We start from the raw sequence: 25,633 nt of genomic DNA on the forward strand, positions 1-25,633 counted from the left end.
TAAGGAACAACCTGAGACTGACAGCTCGCTACAGGGGATGTCGAAGCGCAGTCTCCCTAAGCCTAGCCTAGATAATGCTGACCTCAGACAGCCAGGTGAACGATGTTCCAAACTCCTCCAGGATGTATGTCCGATGCCTGCCCTGTGGTCACCGGAGGTATCTGTGCCCTGAGCGTCAGTGCAGCGTACAGCCAGAATCTAGTCTCTCTAGGTATGTGTGCCCAAGAGAGTGGCGGATGTGTGCCTATGTGAATGATGTGTAAGAAGAGATGGTGGTGATCGTGTACACGGATCAAATTGAGGAGGTCACCTCGGTGACGTTTGGGATAGCCAAAGATACCGGTGCTGGACTCAGTGTGCTTAAAGAGGAAAGGGCGGGCTGGAGCAGGGTGGAAGAGGGCAGGGAATGTGCTCATCGGGGACTTGCCTAAGTGCATCACAGCGAGGCTTTGGTGACTTTAGAACGCATGCAGTGGAACCTTGTCTGAGTCCAAGACCTGCTGCCGGTGTGTGAGGGGAGTGCCCCTCTAGGATCCTCGTGGGAATATTGCGTCCTATGTGGCTGAGGATGTTTCTACAAACAGATCAATCTGAGCAACTGTGCGTCTGGACTCTTAATAGGGAGGAGGAGATGTCCTCGAATTTGGGGCACCAGGAGTTTTGGGTGAGAAAGGCGTCTTAGCGCTCTGAGCAAGCCAGGCGCCTGGGGTTGCAAGCTAGCTGCGGCTCTGGTCCTGGGTTGAGCAAAGCTGCAGACCCGGCAGGGGCGGGGCTTGATGGGGCGGGGCCTAACGGAGGGGCGGGGCCGCGGCTGCTGCAGCGCGGGCCGGGCCAGGGGGCGCCTCGCGCGGCCGCAGCTCGGAAGGGCGATGCAGTGAGGCGGGCTCGGCTGGCGGGCGTGCGCGGAGCGGGGGCCGCGGGCGCGCTGCAGAGATGTGACTTGGGCCCAGGGCCAGCAGGAGCGTCGGCGCTGCGGGGACGCGAGGGTCGGTGAGTACCAGCCAGCGCGGGCACGGGGAGGGCGCCGTAGGGACCCCAGAAACTTTTCCCGCCGTGGATTTGGGAAGATCCGGAGCGAATCCTGGCTCGTGCTTTTTCTGTTCTCCCTCCTCCTCCTCCTCGGGGTACATCTGCAGAAGCCGTGGGGTTCGAGTGAGGGGTGCCACAGTGCGGCGGGAGAGGAGCCGCATTGGACCGACCGAGGGCAGTGGTTTGGGGACCTTTATCTGGTGGAGGAATCCACGAACTAAGGCTCTGGGTATGGCCCGGGGTGAGGACAGACTACAAGCGTCTGGGAATAAAGGGGAATCTGGCCCTTTGCTAGTGACCCCTGTGAGGGACGTCGCCTGCAGGTTCCAGGGGCCTGGCGATTGGTGGGGTGCGAGGGCAGCCAGGGTGCTGGTCCTGAACTACGCACGACATGGCCTGAGGCAGGGGCCGGCCTTTGGAGACCTGAAATCTCACCTGCCGCAGGGTCTGGGGAACCCAGCTTGCAGCCCGCAGTGGCCACACACTCTTGGAAAAAGGCGGGAGAGGGTGGGCATCACAGGGAGGGAATCTGAAGCTGGGGGACAAATAGTGGGCTGGCAATCTAGGGGCGGCTGCTTATGGTGAAGGGGAAGAATTTCTATCCCAGGCGAGGGCACTTGGGCCTCTGAGGAAAGCAGCCAGGCTAGGGGTAAGGACTACCCAGTGCATCGCCCCCTCTTCCTAGGGGACTGGGGCTCGAAGCCCCAAAGGACCCCACACATTTCATGGACCCGGTGGGAGAAATGAGCACAGATGAGGATCCCGTACCCTCTCCTTGGCCGGCGGTAGCTGATTAAACAGCTTTGGATCAGCCCACCGACCTTGCTCCAGAGGACGCCCCCAGAACAGAGGGCTCATCCCCCTGTTCTAGCTCGGCCTAGCCAGTTCCCCACTTCTTCTGTTCGCCAAGGGGGCGGCTCTTTGGAAGAGGGACAAAGGCCCCGGGAGTGTGGCGGGCACCATCGTCCCTGCCTGGGGCCCCAAGCACACGCGCCGCATCGGCCGCCGGACTGCGCCGGGGTGGGGGCACCTGAGCGGCGTCCAGAAAGCTCCGGGGGTCCCCACAAAGACAAGAGGATGCAGAAGAGGCCAAGCACACCCCGCAGACAAAGCACTTGAGAACGTTATTTCCTAAGTTTCTTTGGTGGGCACTCAGAGCTTTGGGACTAACCGCACTTGGAGTTAAACTGCATGCAAATTACATGTAAATAGAATGCAAATTGGCATCTGTTGGTTGGAAACCCTCCTCTGGGCTAGTTTTCTATCTGGGCTGTGAACACTGTTTCCCTGATCCTCTCGCTTCTAAGTCTAAAAAGGGTCAGCTGGGTCGGAAGAGGGGAAGATGGGATGGGAAGAAGTTAAAGTTTGGGGCCCAGGCAGCCAAGAAGAGGGCTTTCTTTATAAAGATAGACTCTAATGTTTACTGGGTTGTTGGTTTGTTGGTTTTTAACACATGTGGTGAACACATATCCGAGTGCTAAAGGAAATACCTTGTGTAAAATGAAAAGGTGGGGGGGGGCACGGAAGTGTGCAGAGAAGTAGAGGAAGAAACTCTAAGTGAGCAAATACCTGCTACACCTGCTGGGACAGGGCTGCCTGGAAAATAAAGTGACCAGGATTTGTGGGGAATGGCATTTAGGAGTGGACCCAGCAAGAGGGGGCCTCCGCTGAAAGAGCGATTTGAGGGGCATGCGGGGAGGGCATCCAGGCTGGAGAAGGTTGGAGATGGGAATAGACTTGGTGAAAGGGACACAAAGGTCATTGTAACCAGAGTGTGTGGGCGGATTTGGGGCTAGAAAGGAGGCAGGAGACTCTGGACAGATCTGGTCTTTGGAGCCACGTAAAGATATTTAGAATTTATTCCGTTCGGGACCACTGAACTCTTGGAAGGTTCTGGAGCTCACCAGGGTGTGATTGTAAAAGCTTCGTTGACCTCTACAAGGAGACAGACAGCAGCTCCCTTCTCTCTGCTTGCAGGGATGCTGTGGCGCAGGGAGTCCGGGCTATGGAGTCAGTCTTGGGCACTGCTTTAAGCCTCAGAGAGCCAGGCGAGCTAGTTGAAGGAGTGGCTTGGATTTTTAAAGATCCTCCTCCCGCTTCTAGACATTTCTTATCTACCCTAAGGAGCCCCTCCCTACCCGGGGTCCAAGACCTCTGTTTTAGCGTTGAGCTTGCTGGGGATTCCCAGTTAGTCACGCTCTTGCCTCAGAACTGCACCAAGGATCCTAGACTGAGGCTCAGGCAGCCTAGGCTGCAATTTGCATTTAAATGATTGCTTTTATTTACAGGCCCCACAGCTGCTTTGCATATTCATGGATCGTACAGCTGATGTTCTTGCTGTCCTAAGTTACTAACCTGAAAGGGTCTGTAAAGTTGAGAGCCCCAAAGAGGCTCTAGTCAGAGCAAGGCAAGGAAGATGGTGACACTTTGTAACTTGGAAAAGATATCAGAGGGAGGCAGAAACATTTTGAGTCTGGGAAAGAATTTAATGTCAGGAAACCTTGTAACGGTTTAAACTAGCCAAGCAGGAAACACACCCGGGTTCCAGGGGAGTAAGACTGGACAGAGTGTAATGCTGGGGGGTTCAAGAAGCCCCAACTTGGATTTCTGCCAGACATGGGGCCAGGACTGGGGTGCAGTGGAAAAGCCCTGGGGTCAGAAGCTGGGGAAAATGTATACCTAACCTGGTCTGTGAAGCCTCTGACCAGGCGGCTTGCCCTCATTGCCTTCATGGTTCCAACAGGACAATGGGACTCCTGAGTGTCTTTTTAGCCAGCTAGCACCCCTGCTTCCTACGTGCAAAGAGCTTTCCACATGGACCTCATGCTTGTGGCACAGCCATCTCCATCTTACAGAGGAAGGGCTGAGGTTCAGAGAGCTTAAGGAACACCAAGGTCACACAGTTCTATTGGACTTCCCTCCTGTTGACAGCTTGGAGTCTGAGGAGAGTGTAAACTGTGGCAGGCATTCAGATGGATCCTGAACCATGAAGTATACTGGGGCTGAGAAAACTCGCCCTGCCCCCTCTCCGGCCCCCACCTGCTCGTTTTGTCCCCCCCCCCCTTCCCATCTATACTCTGGTTCAGATTCTGCCTGGCTGGCCTAGCAGGAAGAATGGGCTTTTTGGAACCCTGCTGATAGCCAAGGGTTGAGCCTGGTCAGAGGGTTTCAGGGCAATTTGGGACATTTTGTTTTTCCATCCCTATGGTAGGACCAGAGGGAGGGGATCCTACCTCCCAGGAGAAGGCCCGGTGTGTGGTCTCCAGCAGCTTTGGCTGGGACTACCTACTAGCCATGGCTGGTTTCAGAGTCACTGGCCTGGGTTCAATCTTGAGAGTGAGGTTCACACACTTCCTGTTCCCATCAGACAGCTCGACTCCTTCCCAACGCCCCAAGGACCTGTTGTCTGTGGTATATTATGGGAGAGGCTGGAAGCCAGTAATAGATAAACAGATGGGAGAACCCCTCGCCATTCCATCTCCATGGCAACAGCCCCTCCTAGGAAATCCATGGCAGGAGAACTTACCCCTGCAGACAGTGGAACATTTATTTACCAGTCTTTTACATTTCTTTACATTAACTAGTCTCTACACACACACACGTGTGTGTGTGTGTGTGTGTGTGTGTGTGTGTGTGCACTCATGTTTGTTTATGGCTCTGAGTACAAATGGGATGTATGAACATATAAAGGGCCAGAAGTTGACAAAGGGTGTTGTAGGGTTTTTGTTACTTTATTTATTGAGGCAGGGTCACTTACTAAACCCTGAACATGCCAATTCAGCTAGTCTAGCTAGGCAGCTTGCCCCAGGTAACCCATCTCCACCTCCTGGCACTGGGATGACAGGTGGTGAGTGCCGAGGGTCTAAACTCTGCTCTTCCCACTTGCCTGGCAAACGCTTTATCCACTAGACCACTCCACAGTCCGGGCTCAAACTTGAGATCCTCCTACCTTAGCTTCTCAAACACTAGGATTACAGGTGAATGCCACCATCTCACTGCCAATGGATGACCTCCATCCTCACCACAATCCCGTGATGTGGGTGCTGTCCTTACCCTCACTTTGCCACCGAAGAAACTGAAGCTAGAAAGGTTAGGTCAGCAGCTCAGAGTTGGAGTGCTCTGGGCTGGGATTAGAACCCAGCACCTGCTGGCCAGTGTGCACGCTGGACCACTCCCCAGCCCCAGGGTAGGATCTGAAACTGGGGGATCTGATCAGAAGTGCTTGGAGAGACTCAGGCTAGGAGAAGCAGTGTTTGTCCAGCTCACACAAATAAGGTCCTCCATGGTCTCTGTGGAGCCAGGACTCAGAGCACTGGGAGAAACTGTTTCTGCTCCTCTGTAGACAGTCTCTGTGTGTGTGTGTGTGTGTGTGTGTGTGTGTGTGTGTGTGTGTGTGTGTGATGTATGGTATGGAGGAGCCAGGACTCAGAGCGCTGGGAGAAACTGTTTCTGCTCCTCTGTAGACAGTCTGTGTGTGTGTGTGTGTGTGTGTGTGTGTGTGTGTGTGTGTGTGTGTGTGTGATGTATGGTATGGTGTGTGGAGAGTGGGTGTATGTGTTTCGCAGTATATTTAAGAACATCCGAGTGAGTCACACATTTCTGAGCGCCTGGCTGGCAGCAGAGGTAATTAGTATGTGAGCCTTCCTTGTGCATTCATTCCCATTTAGTCTCCTCTGCTTGAGGAGCCGCTGCTCTCACCCCGTGGTTTGTTACCATGTATTCATCCATCCCAGGCAGCCCTGCCTCGAGGCTGCCTTGGAACCTCTACTCTGGTTTTGTTTCACACAGTGCTCTTGGAGGTGGGAGGCAGCAGGTGGCTGATTGAAAGGAGGGGGTTACCTGACAAGGGGCATTTTGGGTGGGAAGGGTAGGGCCTGCTTGGGGCTTCTGCTCTTCATGTCCTCATTCAGACAGACAGAAGGACAGACTGGCAGATGGACAGACGTTTGTGTCTGCATGTGACCTGCAGGCCTGGGGTAATCGAACCCTGATTTAAGCCTCTCAGAGCCTCCCTTCCTCTTTTACAGAAGGGAATGATGCACACCGGCATGCACCTTTAGAGGCCACATGAGAGTTAGAGCCTGTAGATCAGTTTCTTTCTTTCAGCAGCTGAGGGCCAGAGCAAAATAGACGAGGGCCTGGGCGGGTGAAGAGGAACACACCAAAAGGTGAATACGGGGAAACTGAGCTGGAGGGGAAATGCAAGCAAGAGGACCTGAGTTCGGGACCCCTGTAGCCATCCACATCTCTAACCCCAGTGCTGGGGGTCAGAGACACACAGAGGCTTACTGGACAGTTTAATAGAATAGATTCTGAAATCCAGGTTTAGTGAGAGGCCCCATCTCAAATACTGTGGTCGGTCATAAAGAAGCCATCCAAAGTCAACCTCTGGCCAGAGGTGTCTTCTTGGGTGAGGACAACAGTGTACACACATAGAGTCAGGGATCAAAAGTACAGGCATAATGTGTAGTGGGGGCTGAGAGGGCCTTTTGCAGATCAATCCTCCAGCAAAAGTCACCAGTGACTCTCCAGCCAGTTCTGGTCTAGAGAAAGCCCAGCAACAATAAGGCACTTGTTTGCCTTGGGCTCCACTCTCCTGGTAGCGTGTGACCTTGGTCAAGCGGCTGCTCTCCGAGTTCTGCATAGTGTTATCTCTATGAAATGAGGCAGCCTTAGCACTTGCCTCTAGGTTGTTCTGTGGATTCTCTCTGTTTAAGTGGTTTTTGAGTTAAGGTTTCTCAGTGCTGGTAGCTCAGGCTGGACTAGAAGTTACCATGTAGCCCAGGCTGGCTATGATCCTCTTTCTCTAACCTCCTAAATATTAGGACTACTGGCCTGTACCACCATATCTTGTTCCCTTAGGCAGATGCTTGGATGTTACTATATGTGTCCGGGAGCCGGGGAAGCAGCTACTGTAGTTGTCAGAAGTAGGACCTCCTAGAAACCCTAGGTGTGCAAGTGGTTTTGGCTTCAGTGTAACCCTCCCCACCCCAAACATAGTTCTGTGGACTTGGGTGGTCACACCCCACAATCATCCTTAGAGACAAATAGTGACCACCTTGAGACAACTGAGCTCTCTCTCCTGTGGTGTCTGACCATGCCTGGTTTCATCTAATATGCCTAGATATGGGGCAAAAAGAGGCCATTGCTCTAGGTTTTTGAGAACTGGTTGGCAAGTGACAGAAACCCAGATCAAACTGGCTTCATTCAAATGATGTAGTTCATTGGATGCTGGTGAATCCAGCTGCCTTTCAATGGATTAGAGCTCAGATCCATCCCCTAGCTGTTGCCTCCCAGTCAACCTCACTCTCAAACAGGTCAAATTCTCCTGCTAAATTCACTGGTCTATTTCAGGCCATGTGCCTATTTGTGAACCAATCACTTCACCCAAAGAGTGGGACAATGTCCAGATTGGCCAAGCCTGACCTGGATGCTGCATCAGCTATAATTCTCTTACTTCTCCTGTTCTGTAAGAATAGGAGACAAAAGAACTTAAGAGGAGAAAAGGTTTTATCTCAGGTCACAGTTAGAGGGTATAACTGATCAGGACAGAGGAGTCAAGGCTGTAGGGTCTTGAGGCAGTCGGTCACATTGAATCCACAGTCAGGAGGCAGGGAAAGAGGAACGGTAGTGTTCAGCTCACACTTACACTGTCTAGGACCCCAGCCCAGTCAACAGCGTGTCCTGCTTTTAGTGTGGGTGTACCCAGCTCAGTTAACCTAATCCAGATAATCAATTCCTCATGATCATATCCAGGGCTTGTCTCCTAGATGAGTTAGAGTTTATCAAGTTGATATTACCCATCACAGCTACATTTCTTGATTCAGGAAATAACTGATTAAACAAGATGAAAGGGACATTTTGGTTCGTGGTTTTGGAGATTTCATCGTGGCAGGATGGCACGGCGGTGGCACTGTATGGCATCAGTTCTTCACATGGCCATAGACCAGGACCCTGCAGCTGGATCTAAAAGCCAGGCCATCAACTATCAAAGGTGACCTACTTCCACCCACGAAGCCCCACCTTCTAAAGGTCGCCTGGCCATTACAACAGCTCCATCAGCTAAGGACTTTCCCACTTAACTCAGACCAGCTGGGAGCGAGGGCTTGAGATAACTCTCCAAAGGCAAGTCTCGAACTAGTTCCGGAAATCAAAGAATCAGATGTTGCATCAAAACCCATAGCTGCCCTGGAAGGAGAAAAGGGCTCTACCTGTGGCCGTGGAAACGGAGAGCATGAGAGGGTCCATTTCCTGTGTCCGAAAGGAAATGAAAACTCTGCGTGCGAGGACACTGCATGGTTTCAGACGTGAGGGTGTCCTGGTGCTGCTCATTTCAGGCTGGGGTGGTCAGAAGCAGCAGGAAGCAAGTGAGAGGAGCTTCACCCGAAAGGGTGGCTGGACTCAGCTAAAAGAAAGCAAGCTCTTGCAAGGAAGGATGGCAAGGTCCAAGCACAACAGAGACCTGGTGGGCTTCCTGGTGTCTCTCACCGGTTCTGATTTTGATGTCTAAGACCTCAAGCCTCCGTCCCATGGTCTTGCTGGGCTGTGTCACTCTGTTGGGTGGTGACTGCTATTCTCATTGTAGGCCGAGTCTTTATTCGACAGATGTTCATTGTCCCCTCTCCTGTTGCCTCTGGCTGAGATCCACCAGTCAAAGGCTGCACAGGTGAGAGATCCAGATTTGGGAAGCATCTTCCCAAACATCATTTCCTCGCCGCCAGGGAAGATGGAATTGGGTATAAACTAGACTGGGGTGTGTGGCTGAGAACTCTCTTTATGGAGTTTACCACTGATGACTCCTCAAAGGGAGACTCACCAGGAGCCCCTCTGCCTTGCTGTGGACCAATGGCAGCTTGTTCTTGTCCCGTCGAGTTCTTAAATGTTGTTTCCTAGCATGCTTTCCAGCCCTGACGAGTGGCTCTGTTCAGAATGATCTCTCTTCAAAGGGCACCATGCAGCCAGATGCCTTAGGTGTGTGCACGTGACCTATACGCAGAACTTACGGGTGTTGGTTCTTTTCTCTTTACTGTGTGAGTCCCAGGGATCTAACTTAGGTTGTCAGGCTTGGCAGTGGGTACTTTTACCCCAGTAGCCGGCCTCCAGTACCGTATAGAAACATTGAGAGAAGTATTTTACTGGGATGGGGTTTAAGTGACCAAATGCACAGGACACAGTTAGTTAAGTAAATGACTGTACCGGGTGTCCCAGATGGAGACTCCATGGCACTATTATGACTAGACCATGAGTCAATGGTGACTATCTAGGGTGCATCCCCACTCCTATATTTTAGCCTGAGTGGGGGTCTTGTTTAAGGAGTTCCTCTTCCCAAGTACCTTCTGTTTGTAGCATGCCTTTTCTCTGTGAGCAGCAGAGCAGACCACCCCACACCACCAGCCATCTTCTACGCATCAATAATTTATGCAGTCGATGGCCTGGAGGTTGAGGCAGGATCCGAGATGCACAAGGGAGAGGAGGAGAGAGAGGTGGTCGATACTGCATTTACTTAACAGAAGCCCCAGGGATGGCTGGTGCTGGGCTGTGGGGAGGGTAGCTGGTTACTGACCTCACATAGATGGAGTTAAGACCCCAAACTAGACTAATAATGAGCATGGGCACAGATGTGCAGGCTTCTTGAAGATCCAGTCCCTTTCAAAAGCAAGGACCTGGTGTCGGTGGGATAAAGGGCTGTCTGGATGCAAGAGTCTCTGGTGGGGATTTCCTAAGTGCCTGCCTTGGGCCAGGTGCTGTGTATTAATACGGGTCTTTACCAGAAATCCTTTGGGGGGGATTTGTGCCCCTCACCCAGGGAATATTTGACAGTATACAGAAGCAGGGTTGTTGAGATGCATCCCACTATGCATAGGACACCCCAACACCCCCCCAAAAAAAGTTTCAGCTGCCAGATGTGACAAGATTGGGAAAGCTGGGTGGGCTGATGAGTAAAAGATATTGTCTTTGCCTGGGGTAGTAGACAAAGACAAGAAGGGAGGAGAGGAGAAAGGGAAGGAGAAAAGAAACAAAGTAGATAAAAAATGGCTCACTTGATTAGAGCTCAGCCCACGAGACCCCGCCCACAGGTCTGTGAGAGCTGGGCTGACCTTGGCAGAATCTGAGCTGATGGTTCTGGTGCCGGGCAGAGGGGTGGGCATCTTTGCAGGGTTAGCGAGGCCTGATGATACTAGCCTATAAGAATAGGGGTGTGGAGGAGGAGGAGACTGGGTCAGAGCTGTCACTGAGCCTCTAAAGCACATGAGAGTGTGTGGCAACTTAAACTCTCAGGTCTCCCAGGGAAAGGACCGCAGGTGGGTTGGAGAGAATGGAGCCTTAAGAGATCTTTGGAAGAGGAAGATGGAATGTCTGTGAGAGACAGAGATGAAAATTCTTTCTGGATGTACAGGTAGATCCACAGGAAATGCTCCAGGATTCCCTTGGATACCAACAGCCTTGATGCCAGGATCCAGCTGATGCTCCAGGCCCTTCTTCTGTGAAAGGCCTTTCTTTCTGTGAAAGTCTATCCACACATAACCTATACCCACACCCTATGGACTTCAGATCACGTACAATACCCAATACAATGTCAATCCTTGTTATGCAATGTCTAGGTAACAACCACAAAAATGTCTGTGTAGATTCAGAACAGACAGAATCTTTTCCTTGAATAGTCTTCATCTATCCTTGGTTGAATCCATGGGTGTAGCAAACTTAGTTGGGACCACTGAGTATACCATAAGTTAGTGCTAGAAGGTTTCTCCCTCTGCTGAGAGGGGTGGCTTCTGAGTGTGGTTTTATGACCTGGGGCCACTGTCACACCCTGAAGACCCTGTTTTGCCAGATGAAAATGAAGGTCACAATAGGACCTGCTGCTGCCTCATAGGGCATTATGAGGACTGGCTGATCCCAGTTTTTGGCCTAGAGAGAGTGGTCAGTAAATATTTACCATTAGCCTTTGGAGATTAAAGGAGGAGAGAGAGAGAGAGAGAGAGAGAGAGAGAGAGAGAGAGAGAGAGAGAGAGAGAGAGAGAGAGAGAGAGATTGCCCCAGCTAAGTACCTGTCTAGTGATTGTCTCTTTAAAATTTCCTTCATTCCCTTACTTTGGAAGATGCCAGATTTACATATTACAAAGCAGTAGAGAGAGCAGGTGAGTCTCCCCACCATAGGTCCCCCAGCCACTGCTGATGGTGGTTCACGGTTTCTAATCTGGGCTAGGGTTCAAGTGGGTGGTGGAGTGCCTGGGTGAGGGTCCACAAGGTCAGGAGAAAGTTAATACTGTTATCTCAAGTGCCAGAAGGAGCCATGAGGGCTGGCAGGTTTGAAAACAGGCAAATCCTCGGGAGAATGGGGCCTTACAACGGACTGAGCTTTCTCTCTGATTGTTCCCATTTTCTAGAATGTTCCTGGTGTTAGAGAGAAAGATGAGAACCCATCAAGTGTTTCCCTTGCCCCTGCTCCTGGTTATTGCCTCCGTGGCTTCAGAGAACGCCAGCACGTCCCGGGGCTGTGGACTGGACCTTCTTCCTCAGTACGTGTCCCTGTGCGACCTGGACGCCATCTGGGGCATCGTGGTGGAGGCAGTGGCCGGGGCAGGGGCCCTGATCACACTGCTTCTGATGCTCATTCTCCTAGTGAGACTACCCTTCATCAAGGACAAGGAAAGGAAGCGGCCTGTGTGCCTCCATTTCCTCTTCCTGCTGGGGACCCTGGGCCTCTTTGGCCTGACGTTTGCCTTCATCATCCAGATGGACGAGACAATCTGCTCCATCCGACGCTTCCTCTGGGGTGTCCTCTTCGCGCTCTGCTTTTCCTGCCTGCTGAGCCAGGCGTGGCGGGTGCGGAGGCTGGTGCGCCAGGGCACAAGCCCAGCCAGCTGGCAGCTGGTGAGCCTGGCACTGTGCCTGATGCTGGTGCAGGTCATCATTGCCACTGAGTGGCTGGTGCTGACTGTGCTGCGTGACACGAAGCCAGCCTGCGCCTACGAGCCCATGGATTTTGTGATGGCGCTCATCTACGACATGGTGCTGCTCACCATCACCCTGGCCCAGTCCCTCTTCACGCTGTGTGGCAAGTTCAAAAGGTGGAAGGTGAACGGAGTCTTCATCCTCGTCACTACCTTCCTCTCTGCGCTCATCTGGGTGGTCTGGATGACCATGTACCTCTTCGGCAACTCGTTAATTAAGCAGGGAGATGCCTGGAGCGACCCCACCTTGGCCATTACACTGGCAGCCAGCGGATGGGTCTTTGTCATCTTCCATGCCATTCCGGAGATACACTACACCCTTCTCCCACCCCTGCAGGAGAACCCACCCAACTACTTCGACACTTCACAGCCCAGGATGCGGGAGACGGCATTTGATGAGGAAATGCACCTGCCTCGGGCTTACATGGAGAACAAGGCCTTCTCAATGGATGAACATAACGCAGGTAAAGCAACCACTGTCTGGCCTGAAGATAACTTTATGATCCCTTTCCTCATGCTAATTGCCAACTGATTTGTTATAAACTTCCAAAGAGTTGGCCAAAGAGATGGCTCAGTTGGCAAAACGCTGCCATAGGTGAAATGCAAGCGAGGGGATTGAGTTCACTCTCTAGGACCCAGAGAAAAGCCAGGTGTGGTGGCGCATGCGTATAATCCCAGCCTTGAGGAGGAGGAGGAGGCAGACCCAAGGGCTTGCTGGCCAGACAGTCTAGCCCCAGACCCAAGGATCTCAAAACAACAAGAACAACAAGGGATGGCTTATAAGAAACAATATCTAAAGTAGACCTCTTGCCTAGACACACACACAGTGTATCTATTGGGTCTAACAATGCTGAGCCAGCCTGCCTATGTGACTGCAGTTTTCTGGATCTCACTTGAAGGCCAGACCTCTTGCTTCCCTCATGCTGTGGCTGGGAACACACCTTCTGCTTTACACACTACCACTCCCTGCTGATCCCCCAACATTAGGTCCCTAACTCCCAGTAGGCACTGAGTTTGCAGCCTGCCTGCCCTGTGTGTCGATGTATGCAGGCCATCATGACAAATGATGCTCCTGCCCTCCTCCACCTCAGTCATCAGCATTGTTCCAACTGGGTCCCAAGGTCCAGGTTTAAACCCTGCCTCTCCCTCCCACTTCATACTTCGTGGCTTTGGAGTAGATTACACAATCTCTCTAAACCTTGTTTTTTTTTTTTTTTTTTTTTTTTTTCTCATTTGTAAACTAAAAATAACAGGAGTGTATACTATATAGAAAGTAACACAGTGGAGACCAGATCCTGGTGGCACTGAGCATGGGGCTTGTGGGTCTTGGCTGGGGTCTCTTAAAAGTAGGATGAGAGACACCCAGGGATAGGGGTTTACTTGAGTGGTGGTCCCTACAAGGAGAGCACAGAGGCAGGTTGTCAACAGTAGTTGTATTTGTAAGCTAATCTCTGTTACAGCCAGGCCCAGTCCTGCGGAGACCCTCTGAGGATGTGTGTAGAATAGAACCCCAAATAGCTCACTATGACTGAGGCTTCGCTCCCACCCACTCTTAACCCACTCCCATCACCAACTTCTCTGTAACTTGGTTAAATGGTCACAAATTCTTCTCGGATCAGAGGAGAAAGCCAATTTGGTAGCAGTTGGGGTGACATCTGGGTAGCCAATACTACCTGTTTGTGCTCAGGGGTGAGGTCACAGTAGGTGGAGGGGATATAGTCACCAGGACCTCCAAGGCCCTACTGCTGATGCTGGACAGGTGCCCCTTAGGACACTGCTTAAAGGAAGCTGGCTGGGTCCCACACCTGAGCTTAAATAAATGACCTTTCTCAATTCCCCCAAAACACTTCAGGGACCTGTCAAGAATACTGAACCCCAGTCCTGAATGAGCACTGACCACTTGGCATGGTCACAGGCTGAACACTAACTGTGTGCCAGCGCTAATCTGCCTTCAGCCTGCACTAGTTTATCAGTCCCGATGCTACCCTGTGAGATTGGCCCATTATACCCCCCTCATGATGGATCGGTGTAAGCTAAGGCTCAAAAGAATGCCTTTTCCTGAGGACATACAGCTGGAACGTGGCCTGTGGCAGACAGAAAGCTAGTGTCATTTCTCTTTAGCAGCATCCATCCATCCAGTTGCCAGGCACAAGTGTGAGCTGTATTCAGGTGCTGGTCCCTTTAAACAGGTTTGCAGGGTTGGTCGTGGAAGCCCAGGGTAGAGCCTGTCCCTCCCCCATAGGCAGGGAAGCAGGTTGAGCCCTCACTTTCTATAGAACCACCCATAGCCCTGCCATACCTAGATGTAGTCAGCTTCCTCAGCACCCTGAACCCCTAGCCAGGAGGGGTGCCAGAAGCCAGCCTCTGGACAGAGGGGAAAGTCCCAGTGTGGCTGTAATCCAAGTTGCTCTCTTCTTACATAAAGTTCCAGGCCAGATGCCTGTGTCTGTGGAGATGTTGGTAAGGACTCAATGCCAACCCTGCTGGGGACGGGAGAAGGCACAGTCAAGTTAGAGGTCACCATTGGGAGCCTAGAGGCCTCCTCGGGAGCTGTGGTGACAGAGGAGGGGCCTGGCTGGCCCTGGCATCCTGGTAGAGCCACCTCTCCTTGCCAGCTCCTCCTGGAGGGGCCTCTCTGAGGCCCTGGACTCCCCATGAACCTTGGAAGTAGAGGAAACAAAAGTGGTTGTGTACTGATGTACATTTGTGTCTCCTGGGGGATTAGTCCATCACTCCATCTAATTCTAACAGTATCTGTCACACACACACACACACACACAAAGAGCGTTAAGAACCAGTGATTAAATAGAATGATCTGGTGTCCTTGCAGTAAAACTGGAAGGTCAGAAACACTCAAGCAGTGGTGTTTTAAAAGTAATGGTAGCAGACATGTGAAAGCACCTGCCTGTAGTCCCAGGACTCACTGAGAGAGTAGAGGCAGGAGGGGTGTGGGTTCAAAGCTCGCCTGGGACACACAGCAAGGCATAGAACTCCCGATAGCAGCTACAAATAACAACAGCAACAGCAACAGCAACAGCAACAGCAACAAAGTTCGGAGCATTTATTGGCTACTGTCTCTTAAGTCATACAATAGCCCTGAGATCTGTTTGGAAACAGATGTGACGAGGCCAAGTGCTACCCTGTCTCCAAAACAAAAACGAAACAGAGCTAAGGCAGAGTGGTCCTTCTTCACCCCTCTCTCCATTAGAGTCACTTGGGCTACTACTTAAGAAAAACACTAGTATCTTCCCTGCCGCCACCCAGGGCCCCTGATTAAGTCTGAGTCTGGGGTCTGTATAATTTATAAGTTCTCCAAGTGATCCTAAGGTGTTAATGGGTGGAAACCTTGGGTCCAGGCACTGGCCCACCATGTGCTTAAATCAGTGATGGAGGCCTCCGCCTAGTCAGGGGATGAGGAGCTGTGGTACCCTGGGGATGCTGTGGAATTTTCCATCAGGCATCAGCATTTAGTTTTCTGATCCTCCCCTGCCTGCTTAGCTTGCCTCAGGCTTCCCATGATAAACTGTGCTGCAGTGAGAGCTCTTATCCATTCATCTTTCTGCTCTGTGGTCCACTAGCTCCTTGCAAAAGATGTCCTAGATATGAGTTAAGTAACCTGCATTTTAAATCTTGACGTATCATGCAAGGTAGCACCCCAGAAAGGTAGGTTGAGTGCCTACTGTGTGGTGGCATTGCAAGTCCCTACCTAAATCTTTAGCAACCTTGGGTATTGTCAGACTTTTTTAAGACATTTGCTTGCTTGTAGTGGTGAGGATGAAACCTGGAGCCTAGTGCATGCTGGGTCACTGAGCTACATCCCTAGTAACCCCTACCATCAACACTTTTTTTTTTGGCAGGGGGACATCTTTTAGTCTATCAAAAATATATATCCACCAAAATCACTTGAGACCAGCAGGCAGGGGAGCCCTCAGACGAAGCTCACAGAGAGAACATTCTGGCTGGGCTGGCCTTTATTCTAGAAACTCTTGCTTCGCCGGCCAAAGACCATCTGGACACGCTCCTTTGCCACAGTAGGAGCAGCTGTTGGCACCTTCCATGCTCCTTTAGCCAGTTTGTATTTTAGGAAACCAGCCCCAGGAGGGACCTTATCCTTAGAGTGGCTAGTGCCCACGAGCCACCATGATCATGTCCTTCCTGCACTGGGAACTTCCGGCCAGCTTCTGGAGTTCTCTCCCCCATGCCAGAGGTCCCCTAAAGTGTCATGAGAGGGAGGGTGTGTTCTCCAGGCTGTACTGAGGCTCTATGAAGCTGCAAGTAGCTTTACCCCTAATATTTCTTGTAATCGTTGAGGACCCCCCCTCCCCACATATATACGATTAGCCAGACTGTGTTCCTTAGTATCAAAAGCGCATGAGATAAGTGCTAAGAGATTCAGATGTCACACCTCAGATCACATCTTACAAAGTGCTAACAAGGCATAGGAAACACGCACCTTTTGAAGGAAGTGTGTTCCCTCCTTTGTTATGGATCCTGGGCTCTAAGGTCTCATTAAGGCAAAGGCTACTTAGCCATTTTTGTTTACTGCTAGAGACCCAGAGTGAAGCCTGGGGGAAGAAGGCATGGCTAACTTGGTGTCACTTGCAGGACCTACCCCAGAGAAAGTTGGCATCTGACCAATGAGTGGATGCCTCCAGGTACCCACTTAGGAATAACACTCCCTGCCCTCCACCTCTGCTGGGGGTTGGATAGAGTCAGCTCTGATATTAGGCAAAGGCCTCTGAAATTCATTACTAGCAATTTAAAAAAAAATAGAATTTGAATGCTTAATTATTTGACAAACGAATGAAAATTCGAAACGCCCTAGGTAGTAAGCTTCAGGAAGGGCTAGATTCAAGAGACTCAAGGGATGAATAACCTTGACTTCTCATCTCTTATGGTCCCCATTTGCACAGAATATCAGAAATTCCAAATTTTTTCTGGGGAAAAAAAAAAAAAAAACCTTTCCAGAAGGCTTGAGAAAATCCCATTCTGATTGGTTCTAAATGTCATCCCCTAACCAGTATGTTCTCAAAGATGAAATGCTCTGATTGGTCAGACTGTCACAAGCTGGACCCCGGGTCCATGCTGAGGGTCTAGATTGCCAAAGCTACACTCAGAGATCCACAAATAGCCTGCAACAGAGAGGGACCCAAGGAGTGTGGGGTAGCAAGAGAGCTTCAGTTTCTGGGAAGAGGGTGTGCTTGCATCGCAGCAGTGTCCCTGTCCCTGCTTCCCAGACAGGGACGTGCCATCACTCAGCAGAAGCGCCTGCTCAAGCCCTGGAGATACCAGAGCAGGAAGGTTTCCTGCGTCTGCCTTGCAGTTTCTTCGGTCCAGTCCATGATGAGCCTATCCCTAATGCCACTCAACACATCTTGCTTCCACATACCCAACTGTGATGACTAAGAGCAGAGCATATGGAACTGGTGTGGTGGTTAGGAGCAGCCTGTCTCTGCCAGGCTTCCAGTGTGGACTCTGCTAGCTGTGTGACCTTGGCCTTAGTACTTAACCTTTAGCTCTTGAAAAAAGAAAAAAAGAAAAAAAAAAAAAAAGCATCTGTGATGCTATGAGAACTAACCCTCTATATGTCGATTTCCTCAAGACCCAGCTTTAAGGTCATTCTGACTCTTCCCTCCTCGTAGGCTGCACAGTGCCCAAGAAGTCTCCCTGTATTCCCTCAGAGAAGACTTTTAGGTAAAGCCTTTCTTTAGCCAAGCAACATTAGTACTTCCTCCAGTGAAACTGCAGGTGTCATCTGACAGTTAAGATTCGCCCAATGGGATGCTGAGGGTAGAGCCTAAAGCCTCAGGGATGCTAGGCTAAAGCTCTGCCAGGGAGCCAAAGACCATATTTTAATTTGACTGCATCATTTTGGTGGGTTTTGACAAAAGCAATGTGACCTGTATCCACCTTGAAGTATCACACAGAACAGTTTCATCATCCTGAAATGCTCCCCAGGCAGCACCCAACCACCATTAACAGCCTTCACTTTCTGGATCCTAGCTTGGCATGATGCGAGAAGCCCTCACAGGCTGGCTCCTGTCACTCAGAAACCCGTACTTGAATTTTCCATGTCTTTTCAAGTTGGTTTTTCTTTATTTAAAAAGAAACTTAATCTCTTAAAAAGTACAGAAACCGAGGCCTGGGGAGACAGCTCAGTTGGTAAAGTGCTTGTTGTTCAAGCATGAGGACTGGCGTTTTATCCCCAGAACCAGCGTGATGCTCACTTGTGAGTCTGGAGCTGGGAGGGGGAGACCCGTGGATCCCTGGGATTCCCTGTCCAGCCAGCCTAGGCAGTGAGGCACTGTCTAGAACCAAGGGAGGGGCTGCAGAACTGTTAAGAGGATTGATGTTCTTCTGAGGATCTGAGTTCAGTTCCCAGTATCCACATCGGGCAGCGTGGCAGCTCCAACACCCTTTTTGGCTTCTGCATCTGCGAGTGTGCACGCGCACACACACTCAGAAAGAGAGACAGAGACAATAGACACACATGCATAGACACACACAGACAGACAGACATTTGCAGGCAGGTAGGTGTGCACACACACACACCATGACACAGAGTACTCTAAATAGCTCCATGTGGACCCCAACATTTGGCATGCAGCAACAGGAGGACCAGGAATCTAACTAAGGCTGGTGTGGCCGACCTTAGATGCTGTCTTTTAAAGGACAGTAACCCAGAACACCTGTGCCTACGTTCAGAGGTAGAATGTTCACCCATTTGGCCATCATTGCTTCGGACCTTCTATTACTCTTTGGGAATAACCCAAACAAGAGAGTAATTTTCCAGTGTTGACAGACACTGTCCTGTACATGCATTTAGCAGTCTCCAGCTTGGCAGCATCCAGAAATAGTGATGGCTTTTGACTGATATGGTGAATACAGACCTGTACTGTTCTGCAGTGCTGTTCTACAGGGAGGTAAAGACTGATCCAAAGAGTCCTGACAGCCCAGAGGTGACTGTCACCCAGCCTGGCTGTAGCTGTTTGGGGAGAGCAGGACTTCACAAAGTTCCCAACCCTTCTGAAGCTGGATCAGTCTCCTAGAGGACTGAGAACAAAGCCCCTTTGTGACTTTTGTTTTGAATCAGGCTTGTGACAAAGGGGAGGAGCCACTGTGGTGGGTGGATAGAGGTACCCAGAGAGGGGGAGCTGGTTGCTTCAGAAAAACAAAATTCTCTCCCTCCCCCTTTTCCTCCCTCTCTCCCTCCCCGTTATCCCTCTGTTCCCCTCCCCCATCCTCTCCCCCACACTCTTCCTGGTGTTGTCATCTCGGGGGAACTCCCATCCTCAGCTCTCCGATCAGCAGTGGGCTTTTCCAATGGAAGCTTGGAGCAAAGATCTAGCAGCCTGGGAAAGAAGCCCAGCAGCTTGGGAAACCGGCCCAGTGCACCGTTCAGAAGCAATGTGTATCAGCCGACCGAGATGGCCGTCGTGCTCAATGGAGGGACTGTAAGTATCAAAATCTGATGTCTGGGCGGGAGGCCTGAGCGTGTCCGGTGTGGGGCAGCTTCAGCTGGGTACACCTGGAGGCTGCTTCTCTGGGCTGCTCACTGCAGCTCCATGCATGCACGCCTTCCATTTTTTGTCTGTCCCCCTTGTCATAAGGAAAACTCACCCATACTCAGAAAGCCATCTATAGATGCCTACCTACTGCTTAAGGCTCTTCACCTGATGAATTTTCCTCCATAAGCACAGCTCCCCCAACCCTCTCCCAGAAAGGTGACTCTAAGGAAAAAATTTCTGTGAGGATGCTCTCAGCCTTGCTAACATCCATCAGGAGGCTCAAGCCCCCTGGGTCCCTACTCCATCCAACCCCCTACCCCAAGCGGAGTACCAGGTCCCCCTTGCCCAGTTCCCTAAGGGACATCCTAAGAAATTGAAGTTGAATCCCTCAAACACCAAAGCAGCTGTACTTATCTGTCGCCAAACAGGCCTGCAGCAGAAAATGTTACCTTTTGCTTTTTGCCTCCGTTGGAATGACTGTTTCATTCCAGCAAAATCTAAAGAGGCTCTCATTCCTACATCCACCCTCCAGACATAGCTCTGTGCTTCTCAGAAACAATGCATGAGCCGGTTCACATGTACACATTTGATTTCCATTCTTTATTTTGTGCCAATTCCATAAATCAACCTGGCTTTTTTTTTTTTTTTTTTTGAATAGACCATCAGGGATGGAATTTTGGTTTTTCTGCCCTGTGAAGGACGGCCCTGCTAGGCTCTGATTCACTTTGCTTTGGACAAGCTATAAGACAAATAGAAACACAGATTTGTGTTCTTAAATCTTCCTATCACCTCCTGGGCTGTTTCTTTGTCCTGGGGCCAAGAAAAGCCTGACTTGACTTGTGACCACTGATCTCCAGAGGGGTCAGCCCATGTGCCGTAATCAACACAGCCTGTCCATCATTCCTAAGTCCTCCTGGTTCCTTCAAGGCCAGTGCAGGGAAGAGAACAGAGGCCTGACCAGGTGATGCTCTAGGGACTCAGGGTGAAGCCCAGTGTTAGGACACATGCCTAGCCTGCCCAAGGATTCCCCCTCCTCATCTCTTCAAAGTACTGAGTTTCTGAGCGAGTTGGATGCCCCATCAGGTGGGGGACATGACCCTCCAGTACATTTCTGGGAGGACACAGCCCCCCACAGGCAGGAATAGGGAGGTTGATGCATCAGTTCCTAATGTTGACTTTGCAGAGTTCTCAGTCCTGTCCTTATGTAATTCCAGATCCCAACTGCTCCGCCATCTCACACGGGAAGACACCATTGGTGAAAGACCTTAAGTTCCAGAGAATAAGAATATTTCTTACCGATTTTATTCCCTGGCTGTGTCTTTCTTGAGGGCGAAATCACTAACCATGGCAGAGACAGGCCACCTGGAAGCCAGGAGATCTGAGAAGTCCCACCAAGGGGATTTCGTGTAAATGTGACATATGGATGAACTGGAAAGCTAACAGTGACCGCCCTCCCCTCCCCTGCCACACACGCAAACACGGAATCGTCCTGCAAACTAAATCAGAGCTAACTGCCAATAGTCTTAGACTCACTCAGAAGCGTGGCTGGGAAACTGAGTCATTCAGCAGGGGGCAGGACAGAGAAGAAGTCACAGCTGCTGTGCCAGACTATCTTGGCTTATTATGTGAGGGGTTGGAGCCAGCCTGTCACCCCCACCCTCCTCACCAAATGCTGATCCCCAGAGCCATCTTTTGGAGAGAACTGTGACCTTGAGGTTAACTAATGGATCATTCTCCCTGGCTTTTGCTTGCCTGGGTGGCCCATGCAGTTCAGGAGACTTTAAGAGGTTGTGGCTATGATTCTCAAGGCCCAGCCGGATGGTCAGGGAGCTGTGTAGCCAGTAGGAGTGGAGGAACCATAGAACGTGCCAAAGAAGAGAAGGTACTCTGGACCTTGAAGTGACCATCACATGTAGACAGAGGTGACCAACCGTTGTTCCTTCTATGGGCCTCTTGCTCTACCAAGTACCCCACCTACCCCAACCTCCCCTACAGATTGATAGAAATATCCCTCCTCCTTCCTCTTGCAGGTGCTCCTCCATGCCTTCCCCCAACCCTAGCCCACCCTCACCCTCCACCCCCTAACCCCCGAGTTCATTACCATCTTCATTTCAGAAGCTCAAGTAGGGTCGCCAGCTTGAAGCTTCAGGGGAGGCAGGCAGAAAGGCAGGCGCCATAGCGCCTTTTCATAATGATGTCCTATGGCTGGGTTCCCCAGGGGTGACCTCTAGGATGGAGAGATGGCATCCTGTTGCCCAGCGGCCAGTGGCTTCTGGGATATTTTCCCTTCATGTGGGTAGAAGTCCAGGATACAATGAGCTCCATGAAGGTTTCTGGCTGCTTTCGGAGGGTATGGAGAATGTTTTGATTCTGGTTTTCCGATGGCTCTATGGATGTGGCCCCCTTCACAACTGTCATTTGTCGTGGCTTCCATCTGTCCTGAGCAAGTCATTCCTTTGTTGCTAGGCATCTCCAGCATCCCTGCCATTAAAAGCCCTGCGTTCTCTGCACTGTTTGGCCAGGATAATCTCTAGCAACCTTTCCATGCTGAGTTTGAACCTGACCATATGGACTGTATAAACAAGGGTTGCAGCCTCTGCATACACTCTAATCGCTACATTGCTTTTTCTATAAAAACTACCCATAAGCCTTTAACCTTTAATGAAAGCAAATTTTTAAAAGGTTAGTGTTTGGGGGTGGGGGTGGGGACTGACCTCGTCTTAAGTCAGTACATCTGAGCTGAGTGTTTTAATAAATCTGATATTTCTCAAGGCCCCAGTCTCTGCTGTGTCCCCTCCCTGCCCTAGCCTATCCTTGTAGAGCCTTAGGGAGGTGTGGCCAATCTGGCCAGCGCTTGGCTCTCCTGCAAGTTTTCCTTACAGCTAGCACATCACCATGCATGGGAACCAGAAAGCATGGCACCCAAAGGCCACCCCTTCCCAACCTCCTGAGATGCCTCACCCCCATCCAGAGCACGCGCTTGCTTCCCGAGAATTTGAACCGGTCCTTTGTGCTTAAGGTCCATCAAGTGGTGGGCTTAGAACTTAGAGGCCCGAGGAGGTGTGGGAAGGAAAGAAAGCTAGGGCTGTATGGGGCTGGGGCTGGGGCTGTTGCATGCACTACCCTGCCCTTCTGCAAAGATATCTCCGAGTACCTCGGGCCAGTCCGGTGACAAACGTCAGCGCTCCGCATTCTTGTGCCAGGAAGTGGCTGTCCACCCCCGCTCTCTGGAGTCCTTTGGAGCTTTCTGATGTCACCAATAACTCGGTCTGCAAAATCCCCCCTTGCAGAAGGGAGAAGCTGACATGATTGATGGTTTTCTCTCTAAGCTCTTTGTTGTCCACGTATAAGGTGAGCACCCCACCGTGCAGACGGCTGTGCAGAAAGCAGCATTTCTGCACTGTGAAAACAGAACCACGCTGAGCCACAGGAAACCCCCTCGCTTAGTGAGGCCTTTCAGTTTTGCTTTTTTTCCTTTCCAATCCTGATAGGTTATTACGCTTCTGGGCTTTGTTTTATCTTGGCTTTAAGATTCAGGGTGGGCTGAATGTTTTGGCATGGAGGGCGGAAGTAGGAGCAAAAGAAGTAGGGCCACATCTACTACTATTCTGAGTTCGAGTTCACCTGAAGAGGACCACGAGGCAACTCCACCCAGAGACTGTGGCAGCCAGCTTCTGACAGAGCAAGGCTGAAGTACAGAATCCCATGGCACCTGTTTAACAGTTGATAGACCCAAGACTTGGTTGGGGAAAATGGTCTAGAAAGTCATCTGTGAATAACCCCAAGCTGCGAGCACAACTTGGCATGCCCGAGTAGTAATACCATATTGGGACTATAACAGCCACTCTGTCCCCTCCTGAGTGAAGACTCCACAGAGGTCTGGAGTCAGTTGCCAAGGTAGCGGGACAATGGTAGAGGGGAGGGGCTCCAATGCACCAGCTGTTTCAAAAGTTAAGATCTGGTTATTGCTCCACCCCCCACAGATGAGATCAAGGACAGCCAACAAGTGTAGACAGGTGGGGGAGGGGTTGTCTTTTGAATTTGCCAAATGGCAAAGTAGAAGAGGACACTGGCATTTACACATCCAAGGATGCAGCGACCATGTGAGCTGATGAGAGCCCTTGGCAGGTGCTTTATTCATAAAGAGCTATGGCTCGTTTTTTGATAGATAATATATATTTATTAAATGTATTAATGTGTATTTTATAATGTACCCTCACTCTTCCCCTTATCCTGGCTGACTTGCATACTTATAAACAAAAATTGTTTGAGAAATTTCAAGACAATCAGTATGTACAGGGCTGTATATAAACTATCACAGACTTTAAAGGTTGTTAAGCATGGGCAGATAGGTTTTATTTTCAAAATGCTGTTCTTAACAAGAAAATAAAGGCTTTACTATTTACCTAAGATGCGTGGTAGCTTGTCAGTCAGAGACTACTGAGGAGGCTTTCAGCCACGTCTGGGCATTTTAAATGGGAGAATCCTGGCGAGCAGCAGCCACAGAACCGATCGGACCATTAAGTTAATAGGGCCCTGCTGTTATACTTTGGGGCTTTAACAATGGAAATCCTTTCTGACAACTGTCTCTTATTGGGCTGGAAACAGCTCAGTGCTAGAGCCTTGGCCCCACTGGTTATCTCAACACCCCAAAACCAAGGCAAAACTAACACAGAGATCTGAGGTAAGTTAAAATATGGATCTTGGCAAAAGTGGGAACACTGGTGTCAGAGGACACGGTCACGAGGCATGCCAATAGTGACAGCTCAGAGGGTGTTGCTGACACCGTGGAGAGGATTTGGGGTAAGGCAGGAAGCTAAAGTGCTTTGGCTTCTCTGCAACAAATCCCTCCTCACGTTCAAAGGGTTCTGCATCCACCACACTAAGGCTTGTTAAAGACACCGTACTAGGGAAAGTACAGACTGGATACATCATCCTGCCACACATCCTGCCACTGACATCGGCTAAGGATACAGTGCTGAGGCAGCAGGTGCTTCCTCGTCCTCCATTTTACATTTCACTGCAAAGACAGAGAGAGAGAGAGAGAGAGAGAGGGTTAACTTCACACACAAAGGCAGACCTGCCAGTTGGAAACTGGTGTCTGGACATGGTCATTTAAAACAAACCCCACAGAGCCCCTACAATGGTTCTGGCCCCTCAGACAATGGGAGGAACACAGGATTGCACATGAAGGCCGGGACACACACACACACACACTCCAGTTCATGGGAGTTTGGAATTAAGTTCAGAAAACAAAAAGTTCATGGGTCCATTGTAGGTTACAGTGCTAAAGGAAGTTTTACTAAAAATGATGGCAGATTCACCCTGATCTATTGCCTGGCACCATTTCATCGAAGGGGAGTTAGCTGGACCCAGAGCACAGCACTCTGTATAGGAGGGATTAATCCCAAGAAGTCAGGTGCTGTCCCCAAATAAATAAGGGAAGCCAGCCCCCCAATGGGGGAAATTCTTTTAGAAAGAACTCTCTTCTTTAAAATGTATTATTTATTACTAATATTGTTTTGTGGTGCTGGGAACATGCCCAGGGCTTGCTTCATGCGTACATAAGTCGGCACTGTCACTGAACCACGCCCCCTCTGTAAAGACCTTGTATTTGTGTGTGCCCTAGGTGCACGAGTGCACATGCCTTGGAGGTCAGAGGACAACCGCGGGTGTCCTTAGATACCACCGCCTTGCATTTTGAGACAGGCTGGTTGGAGAACTCCATGGATCCTCTGGGACTACAAGACAATCCCACTGTGACCTTCGGTATTACATGGAACCAAACCCTGGTCCCCATGCCAGCTCTGTACACGGTGTACAGTTGAACCATCCCCACACCCAGACCTTCCATTGTTAATTCTGCTGCTAGTAACTTCCCTCCTGTGTAGATGCCTGAAAGGTTGTTTTTGAGAGTTCACCGCCCTGGTTTAGGAACTGCACCATGTTTCTGTCAGGCACTGGGTTTTGGACTGTTACTGTGTAGCACAGAGGTTTCAGCCATGACTCCCCAGTCTACTAAGGGCACACACCCACCAGGCAAGGGAGGGCTGCTGTCGGCACCGCAGTGGGTTATTTCTCAATGGCAGTGGCCTGCATGCTCTCCTAGAGCGCAGTCATCCTTACTCCCGCACAGGGCTT

The 25,633-nt window shown here is 50.7% G+C and overlaps 2 protein-coding genes across 3 annotated transcripts in view; one reads left to right on the plus strand and one right to left on the minus strand.

Moving 5' to 3' along the window:
• The first annotated feature begins 832 nt into the window (after window positions 1–832).
• Window positions 833–23,873, plus strand: Gprc5b (G protein-coupled receptor class C group 5 member B). Of its 2 annotated transcripts, none has more exons than XM_029480192.2 (4): window positions 833–990; window positions 11,418–12,448; window positions 19,281–19,438; window positions 22,696–23,873. In XM_029480192.2, exons 2-4 carry the CDS (start codon window positions 11,419–11,421, stop codon window positions 22,741–22,743), a joined length of 1,236 nt encoding a protein of 411 aa, XP_029336052.1. In that variant the 5' UTR covers window positions 833–990; window position 11,418; the 3' UTR covers window positions 22,744–23,873. The 2 variants fall into 2 exon arrangements, with proteins under 2 accessions (XP_029336052.1, XP_021022158.1); XM_021166499.3 differs by having other exon boundaries at window positions 20,707–23,868.
• The window catches only part of Iqck (IQ motif containing K), a 116,289-nt gene continuing 114,479 nt past the window's right edge, over window positions 23,824–25,633 (minus strand). Inside the window, exon 9 of the mRNA XM_021166501.3 lies at window positions 23,824–24,512. Within this exon, the coding sequence (XP_021022160.1) occupies window positions 24,457–24,512 (56 nt within the window). The 3' untranslated portion in view covers window positions 23,824–24,456. The remainder of the gene's footprint in view (window positions 24,513–25,633) is intronic.

The sequence above is a fragment of the Mus caroli genome, unplaced genomic scaffold (assembly GCF_978045245.1).
Source record: "Mus caroli unplaced genomic scaffold, Mus_caroli_1 scaffold_8, whole genome shotgun sequence".
NCBI lineage: Eukaryota > Metazoa > Chordata > Mammalia > Rodentia > Muridae > Mus > Mus caroli.

Coding starts and splice junctions, on each gene's coding strand:
- Gprc5b (XM_029480192.2), top strand. CDS start 11,419: ATGTTCCTGGTGTTAGAGAGAAAGATGAGAACCCATCAAGTGTTTCCC. Junction 12,449..19,280: donor AATGGATGAACATAACGCAG/GTAAAGCAACCA, acceptor TCCCATCCTCAG/CTCTCCGATCAGCAGTGGGC. Junction 19,439..22,695: donor TCGTGCTCAATGGAGGGACT/GTAAGTATCAAA, acceptor TTCTTGTGCCAG/GAAGTGGCTGTCCACCCCCG.